Source organism: Rhopalosiphum padi, chromosome 2 (assembly GCF_020882245.1).
Source record: "Rhopalosiphum padi isolate XX-2018 chromosome 2, ASM2088224v1, whole genome shotgun sequence".
In the NCBI taxonomy this organism is placed as follows: domain Eukaryota; kingdom Metazoa; phylum Arthropoda; class Insecta; order Hemiptera; family Aphididae; genus Rhopalosiphum; species Rhopalosiphum padi.
The window spans coordinates 86,686,121-86,713,567 of record NC_083598.1 but is presented as its reverse complement, the minus strand read 5'-3'; the positions used below and the strand labels follow the sequence as shown (position 1 = coordinate 86,713,567).

Below are 27,447 nucleotides of genomic sequence, written 5' to 3'. Positions count from 1 at the left end.
AATTAGGATAAAATAACCTAACCAGAAATCTTTTTACAAAAAACAATCATACCAAATATCGGGCAATAAACAGATGGAAAACCAAATATATACAGTAGTATAACTGATGTGACAGACCGATGGCGCCGGCGGCCGGCATGAGGTCTCCCGAATGATTTATGGATCCCGATGGATATCAGAGACTTCCTGTTCGACCCCCAGCACTTGGAACCGATAAAAACCCGGCTGTTTCAGAGTCAGGTTTCGCGCGTGGAATTTTTGGGATATTATTTCGAAAAACAAACACCGTTAATTGAACTAAGTAGGCAAATTTATAACTGGCGCCCGCATCGTATATAATATTATAATAATAAAACAGTGGGACAGGGCCAATGGTGCCAGACAGCTAATAAACTGCCATACCCGTGCCCACCGACTGGGGCCCTGGTGTGGTTTTTATTCGATTCGGCTAGAAACGGTTTTTATTTTTAGACGTTTTCTTCCAGAATACGACGGCCCCTATTGTTCATCGTGGCCGTTTTATTTCGGCAAAAAAATTTATCACCCATCATAACTCATCGCTCGTCCCACGCCCAACATAATAATCATTCCAAGTTGGCGCTATTTTGGAAAATTACCTTGCGTCCGAGTAGACGGCAAGATAAAAATTTTAAAAACAATATATTTATATATATATATATAACTCAAATGGATTAAAAAATTAACATAAGTAGACTCTTATGCGTATTTAACTATAGAAAGATACTCGTTTTAAAGTAATTAATGTAAAAAGTTAATCTGCAGATGACTGCTACAGTACATATTACATACAAGTATTCCTCATAACTTATAACTTATAGATATGATAATAATTGTTTTATTGATAACTATATACGCCTATTCAATATTCAATGAGTTAATTGATACACAAAAACTGTTATAAAAATCAATAAACGACAACCATTTGTAAATACACGCGCATCTATATTGGATTTAATTAGAATAAAAAGATCCCTTTTTTATTTTAAAGTGTAAAACAATAACTTAAAACATTAAATAATTCTTATAGACTAAGAATTTGTACGTTTTAAAAAAAACCATTATCATGCCCATATAATGTGTAGGTAATTTTTACCTGGATATTTATTTTACGATGCCACAAATCTTGATATGAAATTTTATTAGATGTAAATCAGAATTTTATTACATTTTAAAGTTTAAACGAGTTTTATGGGGATATTTTATTATTTTATATACTGAGTATATTTAAACGTGGTTGCAGTGGTTAGATAGCCATCATTTAAAATATAATACCTTTAATAATAAGATATAAATGATAGTAATAACTAATAATAACTACCTATTTGAAGATATTTGTAAATATAAACTATAGTAATATTTATTAATTAAGTACATAGATATTAAAAAAAAGTTGTTTTTATAATATTTACAATCAATATTTTAATTCAAGGAAATAAATAATACGGGATAGAACATAATATATCATATATAAATTAATCCATAAACCTTTTACTCAAAAAGTAAAAGGTCTATGAATTAATTGCACTAAAAAATACTTATACTTCAGTCTTCAATTAAAAACGCGGTTTTTCGTTCATTCGTGTGCAATAATTATAAAAGTCAGATAAGTACCTAAATTATACTATATATTATTATGATTGCATATCAATGATGCCAATACGAGGAACCAAAACAAAATAATATATTAATTATTATAAATAAGATGGCTTATTAATTATTAATTATTATATACCCAACAGTAAGGAACTGATATTCAGCGTCAGACATACGTATGGCATGGGTACTTCGTCGATCGAACTCGTCACATGTTATCCCCTTATTCAAGAGTGAATTTTTTAAATTGATTTTATCGTAGATTAAAAAAGTTATGATATTGAGGCAATCTATTATAGTATTATAACTAACAACTCAAAATAATTCTCCTAAACGTAACTTTTTACATGGCATGTTTGTAAAATGTAAACAACCCACGCACCGCATAAAGTAACTTCTTTAAATTTTTTAAATTATAACAAATTAATTAAAATCATTATTTTAATAAATATTATGAATAATAACATACAATAATTGTCAAGTTGTTTTAACCAATAAAACACTAATATTAAAAACATAAATCGGAAAAAACTAAAAGATTCCAAATATTATATATTAAAAAAAATCCATAATATTTAAAAAATCATAAAATTATTATAAAACGCTAATATAAATATATGGTAAAAATGTCAAGTAAATAATTTTTTTCTTTTTTGAAAGACAGCAATAAAACAAAATCAATTTTAGTAAAAACTAATGTTGCATAAAATATTTACACCACTGTTTTACATTTTTTTCGCCCAATTATTGAGAATAGTTAGTAGTTATACATACAAAAATCATTGTTAAATTATTAAAATAAATACATTCTTCACCTCGTTTAGAATCTAACACAAATGTTAAATTCTTATATTTTATTTAGGTACCTACGTTAAAAAATATATTCATGTTGTTAATAAACATAATAAACGACTATAAACTGTAACTAGGTAATCAAACTGAATAATGGTACATATTAAATTGTTGACTAAACATTTTTGTTTTGTTAAATATACATTTAAAGTGTGCCAACAATGCAGTACAGAAAATAAAATATACTGGTCAGTAAATAGTAAATACGATGAAATTTATAGTTGGAAAGATGAAATTATGGTTATTTTATTGGTCTGGCAAACGTGTTTGTGATTGCGACATCCGATTTGCAACTCGGCGCTAGGTATACTACGCGTAGCGTCCGGTGCATTTTCTTTATTTAATAATGCCGTAGGCCAGTTTTTCCCGTTATCATCCAAAACATTTTGCATTCCAAGGTCTGTAGAATTTTATGGAAGTAATAACTGTAGAACAAGTAAATAAATACGAGAGTATAAATTTAGGTGGTAGGTAAACTGAATAAAACTACAAATCAGATAAAACATTTTCAAAACTCTAAACCTGTCTACAGTCAAATGGAACTTCTTATGAATGAAAAGAATTCTACCGTGTTCATTATAGTAATCCATATGCATATATAGGTAGTAGTGGGTACGTTACAAATGTGTTTTTATTTCCAGATAAATCAGATGAATAATAATAAGCTGATTTTTTTTCTGGTGGTGCACCATTACCATTATTATTAATATGACAATTATTCAAGGAATAGAGTGGTATATTATTTCGGGTAATCAATTATCATATATTAAGATACAAATCGAATAATTTAAAAGCAAACTCTTTTGTAAACGAATGAAACAATACTTTGGTTCTTCGTAGGGTATTTTAGGTGAGGAAAGTAGAGGAAAGATATAAATGGTGGGCTACAGCCTTAGGGGAATTATAATAGGACCCTGTTAGTGAACTAAAAAAAAAAACTATCATACCGTAAGTACTATGAATCGTATACAAGGTATATGCGATGAGAGATGATAAATTGTGTTGTTCTTGACAAACAAAATTATAATTGGATTGAATCGTTAACTACCGCAGAAAAATAAATACACAAAAATATTATTAGGTAGGTATGTAATATAACACATGTTTTTAAAAATAATATTATGATTAGTTAAATTTAAGACAAAATCTGTTTAGTTCATTCAACAGTGTAAAATACTTTAACAAAACAATTATGATATTTAATTTGATTAGTTAATTGAATCAGGAGGGTATTGGACCCTAACACGCATAGTATCCCCTTCTATATTGTTCTCGAACATTAGTGTGGGGTTGATACGTTATCTCTAGTCTGCGTCTTTATAGGTATTTAGTTTAAACCAAAAGGGTCTAAGCTTCTAAATTGAAAGGCCTCGTCTCTTCGCACCGAATAGTCCCGAGGGTAGTATACAACAACTAAAGAAAAAGATAACTTTTACTTGCTCTGCAAAGTAAATAACGAGAAAAACGAATTTGAAGTTATCTTCTCTTCCAAGGAACTTTATACAATAATACGGGATATATGGTAACGGAATTACTGATTTGTTCGATGTATTGCTAACAACAATTTTCGATATTTTTATCTGAATAAAAAAAAATTGGGACTTTACCTATAAAATGCCCAAAATAATGATAAATGTATTATTACAAACACTTTAATTAAAATTGTTTACATAAATATTTAAATATAATATTAGGCATCAATATTTATTTATTTATAACAATTTAAATGGGCGAGCCCAATTATACAATAGGGTTTTTATGGTATATTATCTACATTAGTCTATACTTATATTGTACATGAATAATAGATATAAATTAATTATATTTTAAAATGTATACTATAATCATCAATTACTATATATATTATAATTTATAACGACGGTTGTGTATAATGTAGTATAGCCAGTAAAGGTGGCAGTAACGGCGACGCAGTGAAATCGAATATAGCTCAGTGACACTACAGCTAGCCATCAATCTCATATACATTCACAATAGAGAACCCTAGCTATTTATGCAAACATACATCAGATGGCCCGTGTTTTTTTCACAAGACCGTCTTAAAATATGTATCCCAGTTAATTATCCGAAAACCACACACGTATTAAGTCATCTGTTTCACATTCCGGACAGCTAAAAAATGTTTTTTACTCCCTCCATTCCAGGCATGTGTCTTGTTATTTTAAGTAGTCCGAGTCACATTCGTCACTGTTGACTTAAGCACATATCAGCCCTCCTTAACACACCAATTTAAAAAACGATAAATCCCACACAGGTGTATCACTGTTTTTGTATGTACAAAGTACATTGCGCGCTACAATGCGGATAGCAATTGTCACAGACGTCACGTTGAATAACCATTTGTCATCTGTTCGTCAAGGCGGCAACGGACTTGGGCCGAAAAGGGATTGACATAAAAATACGAGTTTTACACTTGTTATTATTATTTTATTGTCGGCAAATTCGTGAAGGAAAAAGGTAGGTATTCATTACATTTCTGAGGGCCACAAAATTTTGACAACTCTTCAAAAACGTTTACTATAGACCCAATTCCTTTTATTTTGTTGAAAGGGTTTCCGATTCATTTATCACGCACACCAGACATAAAAAAATACGATCCGAACGTTTTTCCCATAAAAGGTATACGTTAAGATTTATGGCGAAACTGTCTTGCAAATATGACATACGTGATGTGTACGATGAATCCTATCGGTGCGGTGACCACACCCACCAAGTGTTCGCACGTACGTCAGAGACGACAGTACCTACCTTAATCCGTGAACAACAAAACTGGACATTGTATAACTTCGATGAACCGTCAATAACAAATTGTACACAAAATACTTATAGTACACGAACAAAGAGCTTAACGAAAAATTGTCATTTTAGAGCCTCTTTTCTACTGACTATTGAACAAAGAAAAACATATGTATGAATGTCAATAGAAATATTTCAGAACATAAAATAACTACAATACGTTACACGATTATTGGATTAAAATTGACTAGCTCTTTTATTATAACAAGATGAAAATATAACAGTGTTCAATTTATTATAATATATTATAATAATATTCTATAAACGCAAACAACCCAATAAGATTATAGTACCTATAGCTTATTATTTAAGTAATATCATTTGAACTAACCAAAAACAATCTATAATCTCGTTTTAATTGTTATTTACATTATTATTAAGATTTTAAATTTATTTACATTTAAAATATTCTTTGAACTAAAAAAATTATGACAAAACATGTAAGAATAAATAATTTAATTAAATACTAGATTTTTATGAAAACCGAGTACTCTATAGTGTACTTTTTTTCATTAATCAAAAATGTTGGGTTCGTTTTATAGTCAATTTATTTTAAAATATAGGTAAGTATATTTTACATAACATATTATAGTTACGTATATGAATATTATGTGTTTAAAGTATAGGTACAAAAACGTATTCATTATAATTTTCAGTATATTATTTTGTGTTCGTATTTTATTCTATTCAAATGAAAATGTTATCAAGTTAGAATTATACAATGTACGGGTGTAGTGCTCGCACACATTTCACAGCATCGAGTTGTACATACTACTATATAGTACATAACGTAATATAACAACTGCAAAATCGAACAATTAGAATTAAAGAAAGCGTTTTATATATCGTGCCAAAGAAAGCCATTTGTCTAGTGGCACACGATATATCACCCAAGGGTTATTTTTGCACAATCCGTCCACAGTTATACGGAAATACCGTACAGCGTTGGCATGTGACAAGAGCGGCGGAGGGGTAGAGTTTACACAATTGTCGACAATAAATCCGAAAAACCCGACGGGCGACGGGGCGACGACGACGCCGACGGCGCGCGAAGGGTAGAAATATTTACTGCGGGGAACCGTAATAAATTTTGGGGGCGCATCGACGCTGCCAAACTTATATATATATATATATAATATATAATATACGCAGCGTAGAGCCAGCCAGCGAAGGGACAAATAATTAGCTGTGGCAAAGAGAGTAGACTACGGTAGCCACACACCACTCATTCGATCGGTTATCGTCGAAGTATTACATTATACCGTTGGGCCTATGCAGATTGCAGATAGACTTATGTGACGAGGATACGTTTTTACAGGTCGTGACGGTTTTTATTACGTATACCAATATAATGTACACGATTTTTTTTTTGACGACGACGATGATATAGATAGAGATTCATATCGGTCTGGGTATAGGTCAGGGTTGTTTTTTTATTAGTATTATTATTAAGGTGCAATGATATCATACCGGCGCCCGCCGCGAATTGATGCCCGACAGAGATGTCTGCCGGGAATACGTTTTCATTGACAAACAACTGACCTGTGTATAGAAAGTAAAAATATCCTTACACTGTGCAGTGTACGTATAGCATGAGAACTAAGGAGTAACGAAAAATACACGTAGGTGTTAAAATGTTAAATCAAAAATAAAATATTTCGTCGATTACATCGTATCCATTGCAAAGTTTTTTGTGTATAAAATATCACATTTCATAGGTATAATAAAAATAATAATTGTTATATACATAGTACATACATGATAGATACCTCAACATTTAACTTAATTTCACAATTCCAAATACTTATACAATTTTCAATAATATTCAATAGTAGATTTAATATGAATAAATTAAAATTAAAATAAGGTTATTTTTTTTAGATTAGATTTTAAATAAGTAAATCACACTTTGCTATAGATTACAAATAGCTAGTATATATATCAAAATAATAAACGTTAAAAATTTCACGCATGCAAAATTATTTTTGAATAACAAAAAAAAAATAAAATTCCTATTATTCTTCAAATAATTTACCTTATTTTCGTTCAATTTTGAACTTTAAATGTTTATAAAAAATCAAGTTAATATATTTTTTTAGATTTAGGTTCGAATATAAACTACTTATGAAAAAATCGTATACACAATTTTCAAGCTATTATAGTTATACAAATTATATATTTTATACATTTTCAACTACAAAATAATTTATAAATTTTCGTGATTATGACAAATTTTATCGAAATTTAAACTTTAAATGCTTAAAAAAATAAATCTAACGTTATCCTATTTTTAAATACCTACGATAGAAAATTATGCAAAAATCTTAGATTTAATTTTCAATTTTTTTTATTAAACAAAAATGTTTTTATTGATATAATATAAAGAAAAAAAATTATCAAAAATCTTACATGTAAGTAGCTCAAAATTAGAAAAATATCTTAAAAATTATATCATGTAGAAAATGTTAATATAATTAATATATGTTAAAAAATGAAAATATTTACAATAATTGTTCTAAGTCACACACGTAAAAAACTACCCTTAAAATTAAAAACATAAGTGTTTTTACTGCTTCATAAGGCATATAAACACATAATGTGATAACTGAAAGAAAGAAAACATCATCGCTCCGTTACAAATCTAAAATATACATGATTATGAAGTATACCAGCTATATAATGTAGACTAATTGTATATTATACACACATTATCTTCTTTATATCTATTAGTATATTCGGTGTTTGAAATCGTTAAATAATGGTTATAGATACATTTGTGTAAATCAATCGAAACTATATTATATGTATGTAACTACAGTTATAAATTAGGTAAAATAAAACACAATGGTAAAATTAATTAAATCTTATTATTTACATATAAAACCATTTTAACGTTTATTATTTGGATCATAAAAAAATATTTTTATTTTACATTCCCTTAGGAAGTTCGATATATATATATTTCAAAACGAAACTTTATAAAGGTAATTGAATAAATATATGTGTGTACGTCGCCACGTTGGGGTAGACAATGGATTAATAACAGTCGGACATTACTACATTAGATACCGCATGTGTTTACGACTCCATTAACGCAGATCATGAGGACTAAACGCGGGCAATTCCAGAGGTTTGTTCTTCACGCGAGCACATTATTATTGCCACGGGGTCTGAGCCAGATGGGGAGCCGGTTCTGTTGGTCGACTCGAATCAAAACAAACACTGCAGCGCCCCTCAAGAGATTTATTGATATTATTTTTATATCAATTAAATACGTAAAATACGAGAAACGCCTACACAATCATAACAGTGTACGATGAGAAAATCGATTTTGTAATACAGGGTGGTCTTATACACAAATTAACTTAACTCGAATAAGGTTAAATGTAAATAATTTATCAAGATTTTATTTTATTTTTTAATTTAAAATTCAAGTATTTAGATGTTTTTATAGTGGCCTATACCTACGCAATTAAACTCGAAGGCTTGATATGTTCAGAAAACTTAAGTAATAATTAGGCACCAATGAGGCTATGCCAAAAATGTTATTAATTTGATAACATTTGTAATTTTTACTTAAGTCTTACAAAATAAAGAAATTTGCTGATTTGCTAAGTTGGTATAGGGTTTTACAAATTAAATGGAAATTTAAAAAAAAAGTTGAGTAACATATGTTTGTATAATCAACTCAATTGAAATCAAGTGTTATCTAAATGTTCTAAATACTATTTAAATAAATATACTGACAACAAAATATACTTAGGTCGATGACTTGACCAGTAGCATATATTATAATATAACATGTTTGAGAGGGAATCAGTGAGAAAAAACACAATCTATAAGTATAAAAAAAAATATGCATTTTGAAGTAGATATTTATAATATAATAAAGAAAAAAAGATTAGGTAGTACAAATACTCAAATGCTCAACAAAAAAAAGCTAAAATTAAACTATGCGTACATTATATAGTTATATAAATAATATATGGATTATTTAGCTTATATAATAAACACCTATCACTATAATAATAAATAATAAAATGTTTATATTTATTTATTATGCAGATATTATGACATTGTGACTGCAACTATATCATATTATAGTCAGACTTCTCGAGATGACAGTTTTTATTTAAATTACCATGATATACTATTATCATAATGTGAACTCGATTTAAGAATCTAGTAGTACCAGAACCGTCCACAGGGTAAAAATTTAAAATCGTTTATTTCCACTACTTATTATAATGAAATAACTATTTTTTTTTATGAATACGAACAACAATATTACAATATTTTATTTTTAAGACTTTTCTAATGAATCGTTTATAATAATTTTTTTTTTTTAATCCATGTCTAACCCTAAGCATCCCACTCTCCATACATCCCTGGACTTGTGAAGCGAGATTTTAACACAAAATATTATATACATATTAAAATGTTATATATTTATAAAACATGTACATTATTTGAAATTCCCGTAACGTAGATATTATTTTAGCCGTCACAAGAAAATTATATCTGTACACACACCTATAATATGTGTAATGTTGTAATTGCTAATTTCCTTGTTTGGAATAAAATGGGATTTATAACTGAGACGGACAGTAACGTTTAATTGCACTGGACAATTATTATTTTTTTTCTTTCTATAAATGTACCCGTGTATTTTTTTTTTATTCTGCTCTGCTCACTAATTCTCTATCTCTCTCTTAACTGTAAGTATATTATATTATACTGGAAACTATTCGTGGTTATAATCTTCACGATTTTGTACCACATGCCACCGCAGTGAGATAAATAGGCAACAATGCCACACAATTTTCCCACTGAACAATAATAATAACGATAATGAAATCGGCCGCACTATTTCACTGCAGCGGCATACGCCTACGTACAAAGTTGTATTATATTATAATATATATTATTGCATACGCCGAGCGACCAGAAAAGCGAATCATTGGCGGATCTTACGCAGCACATATTATATATTATACACATAAAATATAATATACTCACGCATGGGAATAATGTACCAACTACTCTATGGACAACAGAAACCGTCACCAATACGCATATGAACAATAAAATAATGTTTTCGAATCGATGATAATACTTTGCAGACATCAATAATATTTTTAAATTATTATCTGCAATTTTTAATAATGGATATTAAATGAAAGAAGATGGACTTTTAACCATATTTACCTCCATAAACTCGAATTGAAAATCTTCTGATTACAATAATAATAACCGAACAAGAGTTAAAAATTAAAAATTATTTCTTAGACGGTTAATTTTGGCAGACTATACTTTATATATTTTTTTTTATACTCAGTATACTCTTAAATAGTTGGGAAAAAATTGGAATTGAAATATTCTAGGGATTTAAAAATGTACTGTGCTATAATTATTTGCGTTTATTAAGACTATTCTTCTTGGTGGTATGATACAAATTCTAAAATTGATAATACAAATTATAGTACATTAATTATATGAAAAAGAAATGTAAAACAATTTTTAACATTGTGGTAAGGAATCGCATACCTTAGTGGTGGCAAATATCGTTATACTAAGAAGTGTACCATATGATATACATCTCTCTGAAGTGAATCATTTACAATGCGTGTATATATTATTCAAGTTCCGATAAAGCAATAATTTTTCAGCGGCCGGCGGTATCATTGGCTTCCAAACAAATTGGACGTATCATAATATACACATAAATAATGTAATAGTCTTTGTATTTGCTTATCCCGGTACACAAGTGATACGCGATCACATAAATAAAAAGCGCACAATTATCATTCAATACTGCCCGCGGACGTTTATTCGTCTGGGGGACGCTCAGCGCTTCCGACCTGGCATTCTGCTATAATAACCGGCCGACAACCAGTGTGTATACGAATATTATAAAGTATATTATTTTGAAATATTACATAGGTACACCACGACCTGCAATGTGTCGGAGGAGTATGACGGTAAAAATAATAAAAATTATAATAATATACAAATAGAAAAAGTAGCCGTGTTTGTTAATTAAACCCGCCGGAATTGAAATCTGGAATTGGTTTCGTGTCGTTATTTTTTTTTACTCGGCCACCTCATCCGCTCTCGCGTCACTCGCACGGACAATATACCAGATACCTATACGTATGTACAAACGGTGGGCGTGAACCGAGTAATTTTTCCAATCTAAACGTCGATGATGTATACAAATATCGAATCGTTTCAATGCGGTCAGCTGTATTTCGATATCATTCACGTACCTATACCTAATTGTATTATTACGTTGATATTTATCGCGGTGGCTGCAGTTCATATAATAAATAAATATATATTACACATATATACATATAGAAACCTACCTACCTACATGTATATGAGATCCAAAGAGAATTATATCGAAGAGGTATCCACACAGCAGATTCCCTGCACAGTTTGATTTATAACATCATCACTATACGGCCGTCCGTTAACAACCTATTAAAAATATGTTACGTGTATGAATAAAGCATATTTTATATGTACACGCGTGCGCGCGTGCACACACATTGTTGCTTATTGTGGAAAAGTAGTGACTACAAATCACCCGGACGCACCCGCCGGCGGCAATTTTATTTTCTCTGTCGATATATATATATACAGCTCTGCAGAGTTTTTAATTTCGTTATTCCGCGAACACGTCTCATCGACTTCGTTCTAACTTATTGAACCACCTTCGATATAAGGCCACAACAAGGATATCGTCGCTACAGATTGGGGAGGTTCCATAATATTATATACGCTAATATTTAAAACGTTAAATAGATACTATATAACATTATAACAGATGCTATTTTATGAAGGTATACTATTTATTTTATATTATATAATTGAGCAACAATAATATTCGAACATTGTAGAGTACTAGCTCAATATATTTTAAACTAAAACATTGTGTAACAGGTAATTCTGCATTGTACATGAATATTATATTTTCACATATTATATATACATATAGGTATGATTAACGTAATGTTATATGATCAAAAATCGTAACGTACTATACAGATATTTTTGTTGTAACTGATTATTTAAAACATTTTATTTAGTTTGAAGTCTGGAAACTACATATAAACGATTAACGAACATATATAATCTCATAGGACTTTAGATAATCGATCGATTGTAAGATAATACTCCAGCTATTGTACAGATTAACAAAACGAAGAGTTTACATTATATTATATACTTGTTTGTATTAGTAAATAGTTATTTATTTCGATATTTTGAAGAAAAAAATAACATTTTGATAAATGTTTATTGTGTATATTATTATACTATTCTTATTTTATACACAGAAATGTTTCGTGTTCATTAACATATTGTTTTTATAAACGTAATGCGTGCGACAACACCTTCAATTCGAAAATCGTATTTTTCAGGCTAGTACTTTCAAGCGCCTAGTGGCCGTAGTATACACACGCATCTTTAGTTTTGAGATTGAATAAATTTGCATCGTAAACGCATTAAAAAATATACGACAATAATTCTGGGTGAACAAAAAAAAAAACAGGTATTTCTTCGTGCGATGAATTTCCGATCGTATCCGGCGAGGTGGCGCCAGGGTGCCGCCGCCCGATTTGGGTTCACGGTATATAACGCACCAATAGAGGTATATTGGCGCTCATAGTCAACCATATGCATTTGTGTCTATCTAAAAAAATATATAAATATTTTGTTCGAAGGGGTAAATCTTGAATGCGATTTGTATACGAAACCCGACTTTGATATATTACGACGTATGACGAGACTATTATACATGTGGTATAATTGAGTACAGGTTTGTACGAACCCTGTCGGAAAAAAAATATATCCACGTGGAGTCGCGCGTCATTCGTTTCCCACGAACCGGACCATGGGGTAAGCGCGACTACGGATCGTCCGGACGTATACTCCGCGATGTCGACGGGATGCAGTGTATAAGTCACGGCTAGTGGTGGTAGTGATGGTAGTGGTGGTAGTGGTGGTGGTGGTGCGAACAAGAGTACAAGACGTCTTGAAGACGTGCAGTTTGCTTGTTTAAACCCCAAACAAATTGCGCGAACACGGAACGCGACACTTTTGCGGAGAGAACTCACGTTAATTAGTATAAAAAGGCCACGTGATCTAATTCGGCGCCCCGCTCACCGCTCCCTCCATCGCGGCTATACCGAAACCAACGCACTATTATATATACTCGGCTCATATAATAACATGATATACGACCGTCTAATTATGACACACATGGCGAGAGCATAAAAACCCTCTACATACAACCCCCTCCACCGGTCACCCGTTCATCACCCTCCTGCCCTTCGCTTCCAAGGTTGGACAGGTCGTCGGCGGCCGTACATGCGTATCCAGGGCCGTGTTTTGACTTGTTTTCTGCAGGTTTAATGGAAATTCTCGACACCGTCGCGCGGGTAGATGATGGCTAGTTAATTAGTAGTGAACGGGACGCGCGCGCGGTCGAGCAGGGACTATTACTGCAGAGCTGCTGAGTGTGTTGTTAAATATGCGAGTTTTAATTATGCGTACAATGTACGTTTTATGCTTACGTGGTGTGGAAATAGGAGTATATATGTAATATTTAAACGCGTACAGTAGTCGTCAGACGTCGAGTATGTGTATATGTATACGCACGACTATGACTGTGAGGATATATCATCATGATGCCGTGTGTTATATATGTATATACAATATTATGATATAGTCGTCGTATTTCGAACCGGACGAGTAGAGCACTCGTGCGTGCGTGTAATGCCGTCCTTCACCCAGTCGAAAACAGACGGAAATAATATTTTTGTGTCCTCCGCTACTTTAGCGTCATAATACTCATAACGATACCAATACAGCCCCCCTGCGGGCAAAATCCATAGTGCTATACTAATTAGTATATAATATACGTTACATTATAGGTATATCTACGAAATAGCTCATAATAATATTACTGAGTTATTGTTACGTACTGTTTATTATTACTGTAACTATATTATATTGTACGTATCATAGATATATTGAAATCCGTCGTCGTTGTCGTATTGCGTTTTTGGTTCACTAATTGTGCGCGAGGCCGCGGGCGCAAGGAGTATATGGTAAAAACATGTACCACGATGTGGGAGTGGAAAATATGACGTGTTCTCCTCGGGCTACCGTTTTCGGAAAATGTCTTATGAAGTTTTAATCGTTCGAATAATATAATTACGGTTAAACTTAACGAGTGCACGGCACGGTTCACCGAAATCGCAGAAACGATGTACTCTGCAGCTATGTTTACCACAGCGCACATCTAATAAATATAACATAATATGTATGTATAGATATAATATAACAACGACAAAAACCTAACGAATGTGATGTAGGTAAACATATATCGTAATAATTACAGTAAAAGATAAATATTTGTAAAAATTGACTACAAATGGGTTATATATATCTTGGCATGCGTCAGCGATGGTCAGACGACAATTAATGCTACGACTATACGTCGTCATCGAGTACGAATATGATTTATTGAACAAGAAGAAATTATCACATAAAAACACACTTTTTTGTATACGTACGATTTAATGAATCGTAAAAATTCTTAATGTGACACAGGATAATGGATATTAAATACAAACTATATTGATGTGTTAAGACATTTTAATTAAGTATTCATTTTCAAGGACATATAAATGTGTTTTATAAAAACCATTTATATACAGTATATAATAATAAGTCTATTATTATTTGTTCCTATTGTTTATACATATCTACTACTTACTGTTAAAATAAATTAAACAACGCGTATCTGTTTATTTGTCTATATGCTTTAAAGTCCTTTTCTCAAAAATCAAAATAAATATACTATATAGGTATAATCTATAAAACGAGTCAAAAACTATATATTTCGTCTAATGCAGCTTATATACGTACTTATTTCACAAATCACGCGTCAATGGTTTGCACTTAAAAATGCAATTAGGGTCAGGAACTTTTTCTATATGAAACGTCGGAATCTAATTTGCAGGCCGTTTAATGGAACGTTAAGCACTAACAAGTATACAAACACCCAAGGGGATTCATCTTTCATAAAATATCCCCGTCAAATATCAATCTGTCTAATTTATAAATCAATTACGTATAATACATCTTTACTTTAGCTCCTTAATAAATTTCATTTCACATCACCTATCATACATTACTCAGTATTTTTATGCTCTTGTATGACATGTTATATCGTCTATACCAATACAGACGCCACCAAATTTAAAATTACTAAAATAGAATAAAAATGCACGAATACTTATTTTTAAATAAATTAAAAATGTCAAGCATTTTTACAGAGTTATTAGATTAAATGAATAACTAATTAATCACTATATTTATACAATTATTGTAAAGCATAATATTTTTAATTGTAAACTATAATCACGAAACCGATTTTCCCCGATACCTTCTTGTCGTAATACAACTAATCTATCGCATTATTAACATTCATTCTGCAACTATTGAGCAACAGGAAATCATCCAATTCGGCAATAATATATCGAACTTGTTTTATAGTATGCTACTATAGCTATAAAATTATAGGTTATATTATGTGTATATTATCCATACATCATGTCATGTGAACGAATTTATGATATTATACAATATATTTTTTTTACCAATAGCATTCCACGTGTCTGTAATATCATAAAAGCATATGCGACGACAAGTGTATTTTTTTTTATAATTCGCAAACTTGTTTCAACGATACCATCAATTTTTTTCGATTATATATTGTTATTCCACGAACGGTAAAGATCGGCATTTATTTTTATGATTTTTCCCTTGCATTAACCGTCCTAAATAAGTCAACCTCTACAATTAATAATTCGGTAATTAACACCAATCTCTTTGATGTACAACAGAAGTTATTGCTATTGTGCGATTTTTTTTTCCTCTTCATAAAATACCAAGAAAAATTATGTCTGCATTTGAAATTAATAAATCAATCGACATTTATCTGTATTCCAAACTGATTGATTGTTGTCTATAGCCAAAAAAATTGGTACATAATATATACCTATTCGTATAATATGTATGATTCATAACATTGTCTTTTATTTAATTTAATATTTATACCATCTCGGAAGAACAGATGATAATATTTTACTGAGAATATTTGCTGTTTTAAAAAAAAAAAAATTTTTAACGATTGTGTTTTTAAAGTACCTATACGAATGGCCCCGTATCCTAAATCGGGAGTTTGAATAAAAATAGTTGTTTATAAAGTTGATTGCCAAAAACCAACAGGCGACCGTTAATAATAATATTATTTCGGTGTCGTAACACCGAAGCGACTACTACGTATAAAATACATTGGACGACGACACGATGGACGGCGATTAGTCAGTGCCAAAATGTCGCGCGGTATAAAGTAGACGACATTAAGTCGTACAACGGAAAGCACTTGTAAAACACAGCTTGTTAACCCTCTCCCCCTGTAAAGATACTACTCGGGAAAAAAATATGAGCTGTTCTACATGTGCAAGTCTTCCAATACTCTCCCCATCACCCTCCTTATCTTCGTTATGCTATTTTAAAACTACCGATATTAAATGGTTAATTAACTCCGATTGTGTAAAACAGCAGTGGCTACTTGCTCCTCACAACAATTTGGCTTTGGCACATTTCACTAAACTATATTATAATACACACGAAATTTGTACTCGATATATGCAGTGCGCGTGTAATACAGCAACAAGCAATCGGCAATACTAATGCATTTCATATACGAACAAATGTATCGTTCACGTATAACATCGAGTCACGATGTTAAGGCTATAATATGTTAGAACACTATTTTCTTTTTTTCAAAATGACTTATTATCTTTACAACATTACGAAGCGCCAGTCGTTGACATTCGAAAAATGTTACGATCTGTTAAGCTACAGTGTAACTGCATAGTTGTATCAACTATTCGACCGATGAACAAATTATAAAAATTTAAGATGATATCTTTAATTATATATCTTATTTTTTATATTATACCAGAGAAACAATGTCGCCGACACGTGTTTTCTGACAAAAATGATAAAATTGTATTGAAAATATTATTCATGTTTGCACGTGACATGCGTTGACAAAAAGTATATGTATCTATTCAGATGTCATATAATTATCATACATCTTGTAAACAATAAGTTTTTACAAACGTTTTGTAATAGACCACGTGTACGAATCCGACACGATAAAAAATATACAAGAAACAAAATAAATGCTAGTTGTGTGTTTATAGTTAAAAAATTTTAAGTTTTAATAATTTAAATTTGTTTTCACTCTAATCCAAAATTCAGCTTATTTAAATAATTGCAATTTAAGAATATAATTATAAATAAAACTTGCTACAGATTTACTGAATGTGACAAAATTAAATTTTAAAATATACTATATTTAACGTTACACGTTATATTTAATTTGTAATACCTAAAAATAAAATTTGAATTATTTCATTTATAGCTCTAAATCTGTTTATCATAATAAAATATAATTAAATGTTGTAGAAAATGAATGATTATCAGATGTAATAGAAAATTGGAAAAGGATGTCTTATTTTAATATTCCAGGACGACTCAAATTTTAATATATTTTGAAAATAATAACAATATAAAATATATAAGCAAACATAACTTAGAATTATAATGTACAAATAAACACACGTGGCATGATGGAGTATCTACTTATCATCAAGTTAGGATATTATTAATAAATAAAAATATTTTTCATATCGAAATTAATTGAGTAAAACCTACTTCACTTTAGAATATTCCGGCCAAATTAGGTAATTATAATGCCACGATGAAAGTCGATCCAAAACACATGTCATAAAATCCCTAACATATATTGCATAGTTAAATCTAAAGTTAACTAGACATGAGTTAAAATGTAAAATAAGGTAATAATTTAGTGTGGGCATACCCTTCTTCTCAAATAACATAAACATTATTGAAAAAGTTAACAATTAAATACGTATATGGTTTCATAGATCACATTAAATATTGAACACAAATATTTTTCCCTTTACTCTAAATTTATTTTAATTATTTGTACTTAAGTTAATACTCATATTGGCAATGATTAAAATATAATAAATGTTCGTATGATTTACGCAATTTGAATATACATATTATTATTATAATTTTTTTTTTTTAATTATAATTTATTATTATACAAACATAAAAAAATTATAATAGTCATTAACATAAAGTTGAAAAAATTGTATTTTCAAACATACATTTTCAAAATTGAATTATTTAATTCAATTTTAAATATATTGAAAAGACATTGTATTGATAAATTTAATGGATACTATATTTCTGAAATAATCATTTTTTTGTAAATAATCAAATAATTTACTCGGGTATTTACAGTATTTTAGTATAAAAAATAAATTATAAAGCCTTATTTTCTAGATTCTTATTTTCAACCTCAACAATTTCACTTTTTTATGTAACTATTAGCTACAAATAATTTGCTTTGAAATAAAACTTAATCATGAAACTAACTAATAAAAATATAATTATCTAATATATTATCCTTATAAAAATATTACATTTAAAACAAAATACATTTTAAATTTGAACTATTTAAGAATAAATCATCGTTATCTATTACATAATTGAAAATAATATTAATTGTGATCACAAAATCCACTATTTAAGTAATCAAATTAAAATAAATATACTATTTGATTCCAATTTATTTAAAATAATTTGAATTCTACAGAACAATGCTGTAAGTTTAATATTCAAGAATACTCGACAGAATTAGCAGCAATACAAACAAATGAGCGTAGGAAAATCGTATATACGTATAGCATGTTTACCAATGAATTGCAATGAGGTCCAAAAACAGTCGTTCGGATAAGACGTCAATGAGAACGGGAGAAGGGGTAAAAGAAAAATAGGGGCTGGTTAACGCCTTTCGCTTTCTCCCTCTCATCCTTTTGACACCCCCTCCGATCACACTAGGGGGTCAATGGTGGTATTTTCGGGAACAAGTAGAGGAAATAATATAGGGGGATGGGTGTGTTGCTGAAAAACCATAAATTGGCGGTTTCTCCGCACAACCAATTTATTTGCCGGATAGGCGGCAGCAGCGGCCGCCAGCGAGTATAGCGCGCGCGCTGCTCACTCGCACACAATACGACACGACAACAGATGCAGACTCGGTGTAAAACAAAGGTCCCGCGAGGGCGAAGTGGAAGAGTGTGGCTGCGGATTAAAAGGGTTCGTTGGAGAAGACGGATCGCACTATGACCCGCCTATTCGCTTTGTGACAGCCTCTCCCCGAGGACCATAATAATATATCACCGGCACGCGCTTGAACCGTGTATAATATGTATATATATATACGCACGTAAACATATATCTATACTACCACTGCTATGGCTCTGCTATCACGCGCGGTCTCGAGTCAGTGATAATAATATTGAAGTTTGAAGGGTGTCAGAAACGCGTACGGCCACTAAAATAATGGACTTGTTGTTTTTGAAAGGGAACCAAACCATACATTTCCGTTGGGTGCGCCTAAATAAACAACAACGGCCAAACATTTAATGAATTTTCGTTTTTATAGATAAAAAAAAACCCCTATCACTACGATTAAGTAAGTAAGTTGTTTAATTTTTCAAAATAATCCACAATCATCTGTTGGGAAGGATTTTTTTAAGCCCGAAATCTCTGTAAGTCCGTTAATTCTAAATTGACAGATTGATTCTGTAGTACAAAGCTCTATTTAATTGATATATTTATTGATAAAACTAATTGCTGAGATAATTCAACAATCAGTAATTTTTTAGATTAAAAACCGTGTATAAATATATAAAATTAAAATAAAACAATAAATATGTTTATGAAGCATTTCTGTTTTAATAACAAATTAAACGAAAATTAAAAGTCAAACCGTTTTAGATCTAACCGGTAAATAAATATAATTTGTAAACACAAAAATTAAAATGTATTACCTACTATTGTAGGTGATTAACTACTACCTATAGTAATAATTAATAAACATAACTAAAAATGAGTAAATATAACTATATAGAAAATAGTTAAACCTTTTAAATTTAAACCTAACTTTTAAACCAACGACCATTATTAATGAATTATTCTAGTCATGGTTGAATCTTTCAATTTGCAGGGCGAATTACATTATTTATGTCAATCATGAGTTACTTTTCTTCGGTCGACAATTTAGTGACTAGCAAGAAAATTCGCAAGCATAAATTTAAATTAATATGAAATATATATGATGTAAGATTCTTATACTATTATGTTTTGCAATGTTCCAAAACAACATATTTTGGTCAATATTAGAAACAGTGAGCAATATTATTTTGTCATTATCCCAAAATTTAAATTCAAGTTTACTTAAAAGATGTTCAACATAATTATTTAACATATCAGCTGAAGTTCTATTTATTCGGCGTCTAACAATTAAAGATTTTAATGAAAAACAAAACATAAATATTATATGGTATTAATGGTACATTTAAATTAATATTCACCAATATAATATAATTATTATAGCATACTAAACCTATATTTAATATTGTTTAATAAAAATTTTTAATTTTACAAAAAAAAACACTGATTAAATATTTAAATACAATTAATACAACACAATCACTAGTCTTTAACCGTTTAATTATTGTATTATTTAAAACAGCTAAAATCATAATAATATATTTTTATTTTTAAATAAAATTAAGTATGACCATCAACTGAGCACAATTTTTCCAGTCATAAATAAATTAAACATTCATTTATTTATCAAACTAGTATTTTCTTCCATCAAAATATCTCAAATAAATTTAAAAAAAAAATGTTAACTAACTATAATATTATATTTCTGGAATTTTCATGTAATTAAAACATTTTAAAATACAACTTACCGTTTTAATGTCTCATAATAGTCAACAGCATTATTAAGTCATTAATATAGAAACAACATATTATATAGACCTTATAAATAGTTACCAAGTCATAATTAGAAATCAAAATTAAATACATTATATAACCTAGTACGTACGTATTATAGTAATATATACATAATTATAATTTATTATGACATTACTCGTTTTAAATAATACGTTGACACCATGCAATATATTTCACAGTTAAATAACTCAATATATGTCTTTAATTACTATTTACTATTTTTTATTCCTTGTAAATTAAAAAATATATTATTTTGAAATATTTGAAATATGTTATTAAACTGAATAATTTTAATCTGAAAAAAATATGAAATACGTGATAATAATTTATTATATTGTATTATTCACTTAACGATTTAATTATAATAATATAATTTAACAAGTTAAACAATTATACGTAATAGGCACCTACATTTTTAAATAATAAAAAAATATATTACTATTGAGATTAAAATTCTTGTCATAACCTATATAATATATATATATTTATTTATTTACGTGATAGTCAAATTTAAATTATATTTGTATAGATTACCGCATTGCTTTATTAATATATTCTAACGATGTTTTCATATAACAAACGAGTTTGGTAAAATGTTAATATCAATAGGAAGTGTAAATCAAGATTTGTGTTTCAATTAACGTTGTTAACCCTTGTCTCCCCTAATTCTGTTACGTCAGATGTACAGAATTTCAAAAACGTTTTAACATGCGAACATATTCTATGCAAACTATTTACCAATTCATTATACGAAAGTTAATTATAATAAACATATTATACAGAATATATGGACTGATTGGCCACCTAATTTCGCGAACAGACGAGAGAGACGGAAAGAGGCGTGTATAGTTTATTGTGGAAATCAATGGGATCGATGGTTTGTTTGGAAGGGACTGGCAGACGGGCGGTGGTGGTGGTGATGGTTGCATTTTGGGAAAACCGTGTCCAGCAACGGCGGCGGAATTAATTGAGACCCATGTACGTCCCGGAGGCATCCTGGAGGCCGAATAATATTATTATACACGCGAACTGTACTACCCGTTGGTATTATTCGACAGTACATTGGCCGCGGGCACAGTTATGGGCAAGAGGAGTTAGGTATTGTATATTATAGTCAGAGGGATGACAGCAGACTTGTTTTGCGGTGGTTGGCAAGAGATTCCCGCCTTTTGGCACAGGTCCCCCGGTTTTCGGGCCCGGGCATTAATTAAAATATCCCCGGGTCCGGCATTTTAATCGCAGGGGACAATTCCCCCCTCTTCCTCTTTAACACTGTTTTCACCACACTACAGAACTCTGTGTCCTCGGGATGATTTAATTATTACGGGTGTTACGGGTGTATGTGTGTGTGTGTGTGTGTGTGTGTATGTGTTTATCGGCCACACAAAGAGAAACGAGGTCCCGGCCGTCAGGATCAATTTACATTTTGGGATTTGCATATTCAAAGCCAACGATTTTGATTATCAAATTTGTTGCGTGCCATATACATATTATACACTATGTATATTCATCGCTTATAACCCAACTAGGAGACAAGTTTTTCCAGTCCCTTTATAATCCGATTGTTATGCGGACGTGCTAAGGTAAAGTGCAGCGAAAAGAAATACAATTCCCGTCGACCACTATCAAGTTAAAACATCGATAACATTTTATAACGTTCAAGCTCATATTATAAGTTCATTTATAAAAATGTGAAGTAAAAACTACAATATATTTTGTTCGAATAAACAGTTTCTGTTATCTTTATCTCGATATTTAATACATGTTTTATATAATTTACGGCAGAATATTTAATATTACTTAAAGATAATATATTTACAATGTAGGAACATTTAATAATATTTATTATAAATTTTTTTATTTGATTGCAATTAACGACTGACTTATGTATTTTAAACACACGATTCACAAATAAAAATATATTTAATTTAAAAATATCCAATTGTTATAAAAGAAATACAGAAATACGGTATCTATAAAAAATAGATGCTTGTACAGTGTATGAAAAATTGAATCAAAAAAATATCCAATTAAATTGTAATCAATCAAATTTTCAGTAATGTTGTTTACCATACAATATGAGAAGAATATAGGTATAAGAATATTTATAAAGTTACAATAATTGATATTAAAAATATAATATATAAAATAGTATATTATATAAAACTAATATAAGGATACCTAGTACCTACCAAAGTTAGTTTATTAGCTTAAATAAAATACGATGTATATAGTATGTTCTAAAATATAAATGACGGGATTATGTTCATAAAGATTTAACTAAAAAATGATCAAATACAATAGATATAATAATTTAAACACGTATATCTGTATACTTTTATGTATAAAAAATTGTTTGATGTTTAATCATAATAAGTTATACTGATTATGTTTCGTTATTTAATAATAACCTATATCACACACACGCACACATAAATACATCATATATAAAAAATATAATAGTATATTATTTACTACCTATATAGTAAATTGAAACTTTAGAATTATTTATAATGATCACTGATCAGTCGACTCGCTATATCCAACTATTATAATTCCATTGTTCTTTTATCAATAAAATCGTAAAAACAATAGAACTTCACGATAATGATCAAACGTTTCTATCAAGACTAAATTGGCTAAATAAGCATCTTTATAGGAAATAAGTTACTCAGTCGTTTATGTAAACCGAATATATATTGTATATACTATATAATATATAATATAAAGTAGTAATAAATACATGTATATTTAATATAATCTAATTAGCAAACTTAATAGTTATTATTTTTTTTGTTATTAAAATTTTAGTAAAATACAGCTTATATAAAGCTTATTATCAGTTCTAAATATACGATGAAAATAAGTTATACATAAACTTATTTTTGCCTTAAACTGTAGATGAATTGATGATAATTCAAATTTTTGATTATTTATTTATTTATTTTTTTGTCACAAAATAATACATACTATTTAAAACCTATAGAAAATTTTATTTGCGTTAAAAATCTACATATAGATTAAGTATTGATAGATAGATATGTTATTGTATGCTTTTTGAATTCAAATATTTTAAATTATTATAAATCCCTTCTCCTAAATATATTTTTTACTAATTTCTAAGAAAAATATACTGGAAGTCAGAATTCGTGTAATAAAAAATAACCTTACCTTGAATTTTGCAATTCCAGAATTTTCAGAAGCAAGTTTTGCTAAAGCTTGATAGTCACATTTTGCTGATTTTACGACCCATTCTTTAGTTTTGGGATCCAACTGTTGAAAATCAATAATTAATTAATACAAATATTATCTAATGTATACTTTACACTTACCGATGTCATAGAAATAGTGTCTTCTTCGTCTTTATCGTTCTGTAAAAAAACAACCAAATATGTATAATGGATAATGACATAGGCTAATATAATATTAAAACAGTTGAACTGTGGTTTGTGAACTTAAAAACATTGGTCAGCAATTAAATTAACTTGCATGTTTTCATCAGCCTATTGCGTATTTATGACCTCGATATAGTTTTCGACACATAGACATATATACACATTGTATATATTTGGCTATTTGCCCCATGCCCCCTGTTTATATTTTAAACCCTCTTTTTTTGGCCGCCAGTTATTAATTACTCTAATAGCCAGTAGGGAGAGAATTTCAAGACCTCTTTATGTTGTCACTCTATTAATCTTCAGAGGGCGCGACGACCAGGAGATTTATGGTTTATTCTCTATATTTTATATACGAGAAATAGTTGGTTTTAGTATAAATACGTAAAGAGCGCAACAGACACATTTTTATATGATATTTATAAACCGGCTCAATTATCCAAAATGAACATTTGAGTAAATTCTATATTACATCCTCCCAAATTAACATAAATAATAAACGCACATTTATACAATGGATGTGTATAAAATATAGGTTAGATTAAGAATAAAAAAAACAACATAATACACGGCACACGCGTGGAATGCTCATAAATAGCTAATATAACATCGTGTGAACAAATTATAATCGGTGACGTGAAAATTTCGTCATCATGACCCATGACAAATTTATTTTAGTTATCGAATGAATGAAGTGGGTTGCAAAAACTAATGGACACGTGTACGATGCACGTGTATTTAGGGGAGAAAAATATTAAAAGCTAACGTCTTCGGGCGGCGTGCGGACACGCGGCAACAGCGTCGGAGCCGCCGGGCAACTTGTTGCCGCGGATCATTAGACTTTCGCATTGCACTCGAAACCGCACGGTAAGTGGTGGTTTTTCTTTCATATTTTTCCCCCAGAGGCCATATCTCGTTAGTATCATTATTATTATAAAATGTGAGCACGGGATTAAAAGTTTCAAAAAAGATGATAATAATAATAATAATAAAAACAGTATTATATAGTAATAGTAAAATCAAAAAAAAAAAAAAATTCAGTGATAGAACTGAAAGGGAAATTATGTTAGAATTATAAATAATAGTGACTCATAAAATATAGTATGTTTAAAATTAAAATATCAATAAAACAATTTTAAATGACTGACTACACAGTTTTATAAGACATATTTTTTAGGCTAATTTATAAAATTAAAATCGGCAATACTTGGTCAGAAAAAACCGTACCTATCTATTCATTATTAAATATGAAATATATACAATATTGAGATAATAGTTATTTAACATTTTATAATATTAATAAGGACCAAAGTATTTAAACTCAAATATTTATTTCTTATCTAAAAGTATTGTATATAGCATAGAATCATTTGTAAGATACATTATAATTCGACGACCAATATTACATTATTAATGTATATCTTTTAAGATAATATTTCATAGCAAATAGCCATAAAAATCTCCTATTAATAATTGTTGTAATATTTAATTAAAAAGTTTATTATAATAAGTGATGACGTAAAAATATAATTACAATTACATATATTTTATAATTATATCCAAACCCCAATTGAATATCAATTGGGCAACATAAAATTACAAAAAAAAGTCATTTGACCCATATATTTTGATCTTAATGAAAATACAATACTAAATGCAAGTTTTTTCTCATTTAAATTTCTTAAACTGAGTATAATTAAAATATGATGAATTCAAATATTATATCATAAAATATATAACAAGAACTAAACCCAAAATTGTATAGAGCTTAATATGTATTTAATTAAAATCGAGTAAATTTTACAACCACATAAGTTTGCCGTATACCCACCCATATATAGCATATAGGTATTTTTGTCTTTAAAATATAATATTAAATTTAAAAGACTATCACTTAATGGCCTTAGTGCCTTATTACCATAATAACATATCATTATTGTTATATTTTTGATTCGTAAGACTTTTAACTACTTATGATTTAATATTCTGATAAAAATAAACCAATGTATGTAATACTAGGCTTACTTGTACAATTTAAATAACTTTGTGATAATCAGTAATCACAGATAGACAACTTGTTTTTTAGTCATTTTAAAATTGAAAAGTATAAGAATTTTAAAATAATTAATAAAATTTATATAATCAAAAAATGTATTAGGATACTGTGAATTATTTAATAATAAACCAAATTTTTAATATTTCATAAGTATAAAATTAACAGTTTGAAACAAATTATTAAAATGTTTATAGTAACCAACAACTATAGATGCTACATCTTCAATTAAGTGTTTACATTTTGCTAAAACATAAATAAAATATATTTTATGGGCTTAAATAATTATCATTGTAAGCTATTATAAGGTAATTATATTTTTAAAAAGTAAATTTATTTACTAAATCAAAATACAAATACGTGCATTTAATTATAAGGAATCCGTTAAATATTTAAATTGTATGTTAGTAGTAACAATATGGTTATAGATGATAATTTTACTTTCAAGAAGATAAATATTTCAACTTCATCAAATTTACAGAAATAGCATTCTTAAAAGTATTAAACACTGTTGGAGACGCTATAAATGTTTGGCTTCTATTGTTTTAAATGGCTTCTTTATGTGCACAATGCACAAATTATCTGAATTTTATATCCGTCGCCCAAATAATCCCCTCATGCAATATTGACAGAATCAATATATCATAAGGTTTCGCACAGCCAATAAAACACGCACAATGCTGGTAACACTATGACGAATTGATATTCCGCGTTTCAAAACAC

General features: G+C 29.3%; 1 protein-coding gene across 2 annotated transcripts in view; it reads right to left on the bottom strand.

Moving 5' to 3' along the window:
• The window catches only part of LOC132922007 (ankyrin repeat domain-containing protein SOWAHB-like), a 55,416-nt gene that overhangs the window by 20,900 nt on the left and 7,069 nt on the right, over window positions 1-27,447 (bottom strand). For both annotated transcript variants that reach the window (XM_060985305.1, XM_060985304.1), the window contains 2 exons: window positions 24,609-24,647; window positions 24,448-24,549 (listed from right to left, as the gene is read on the bottom strand). In XM_060985305.1, the coding sequence (XP_060841288.1) occupies window positions 24,448-24,549; window positions 24,609-24,647 (141 nt within the window). The remainder of the gene's footprint in view (window positions 1-24,447; window positions 24,550-24,608; window positions 24,648-27,447) is intronic.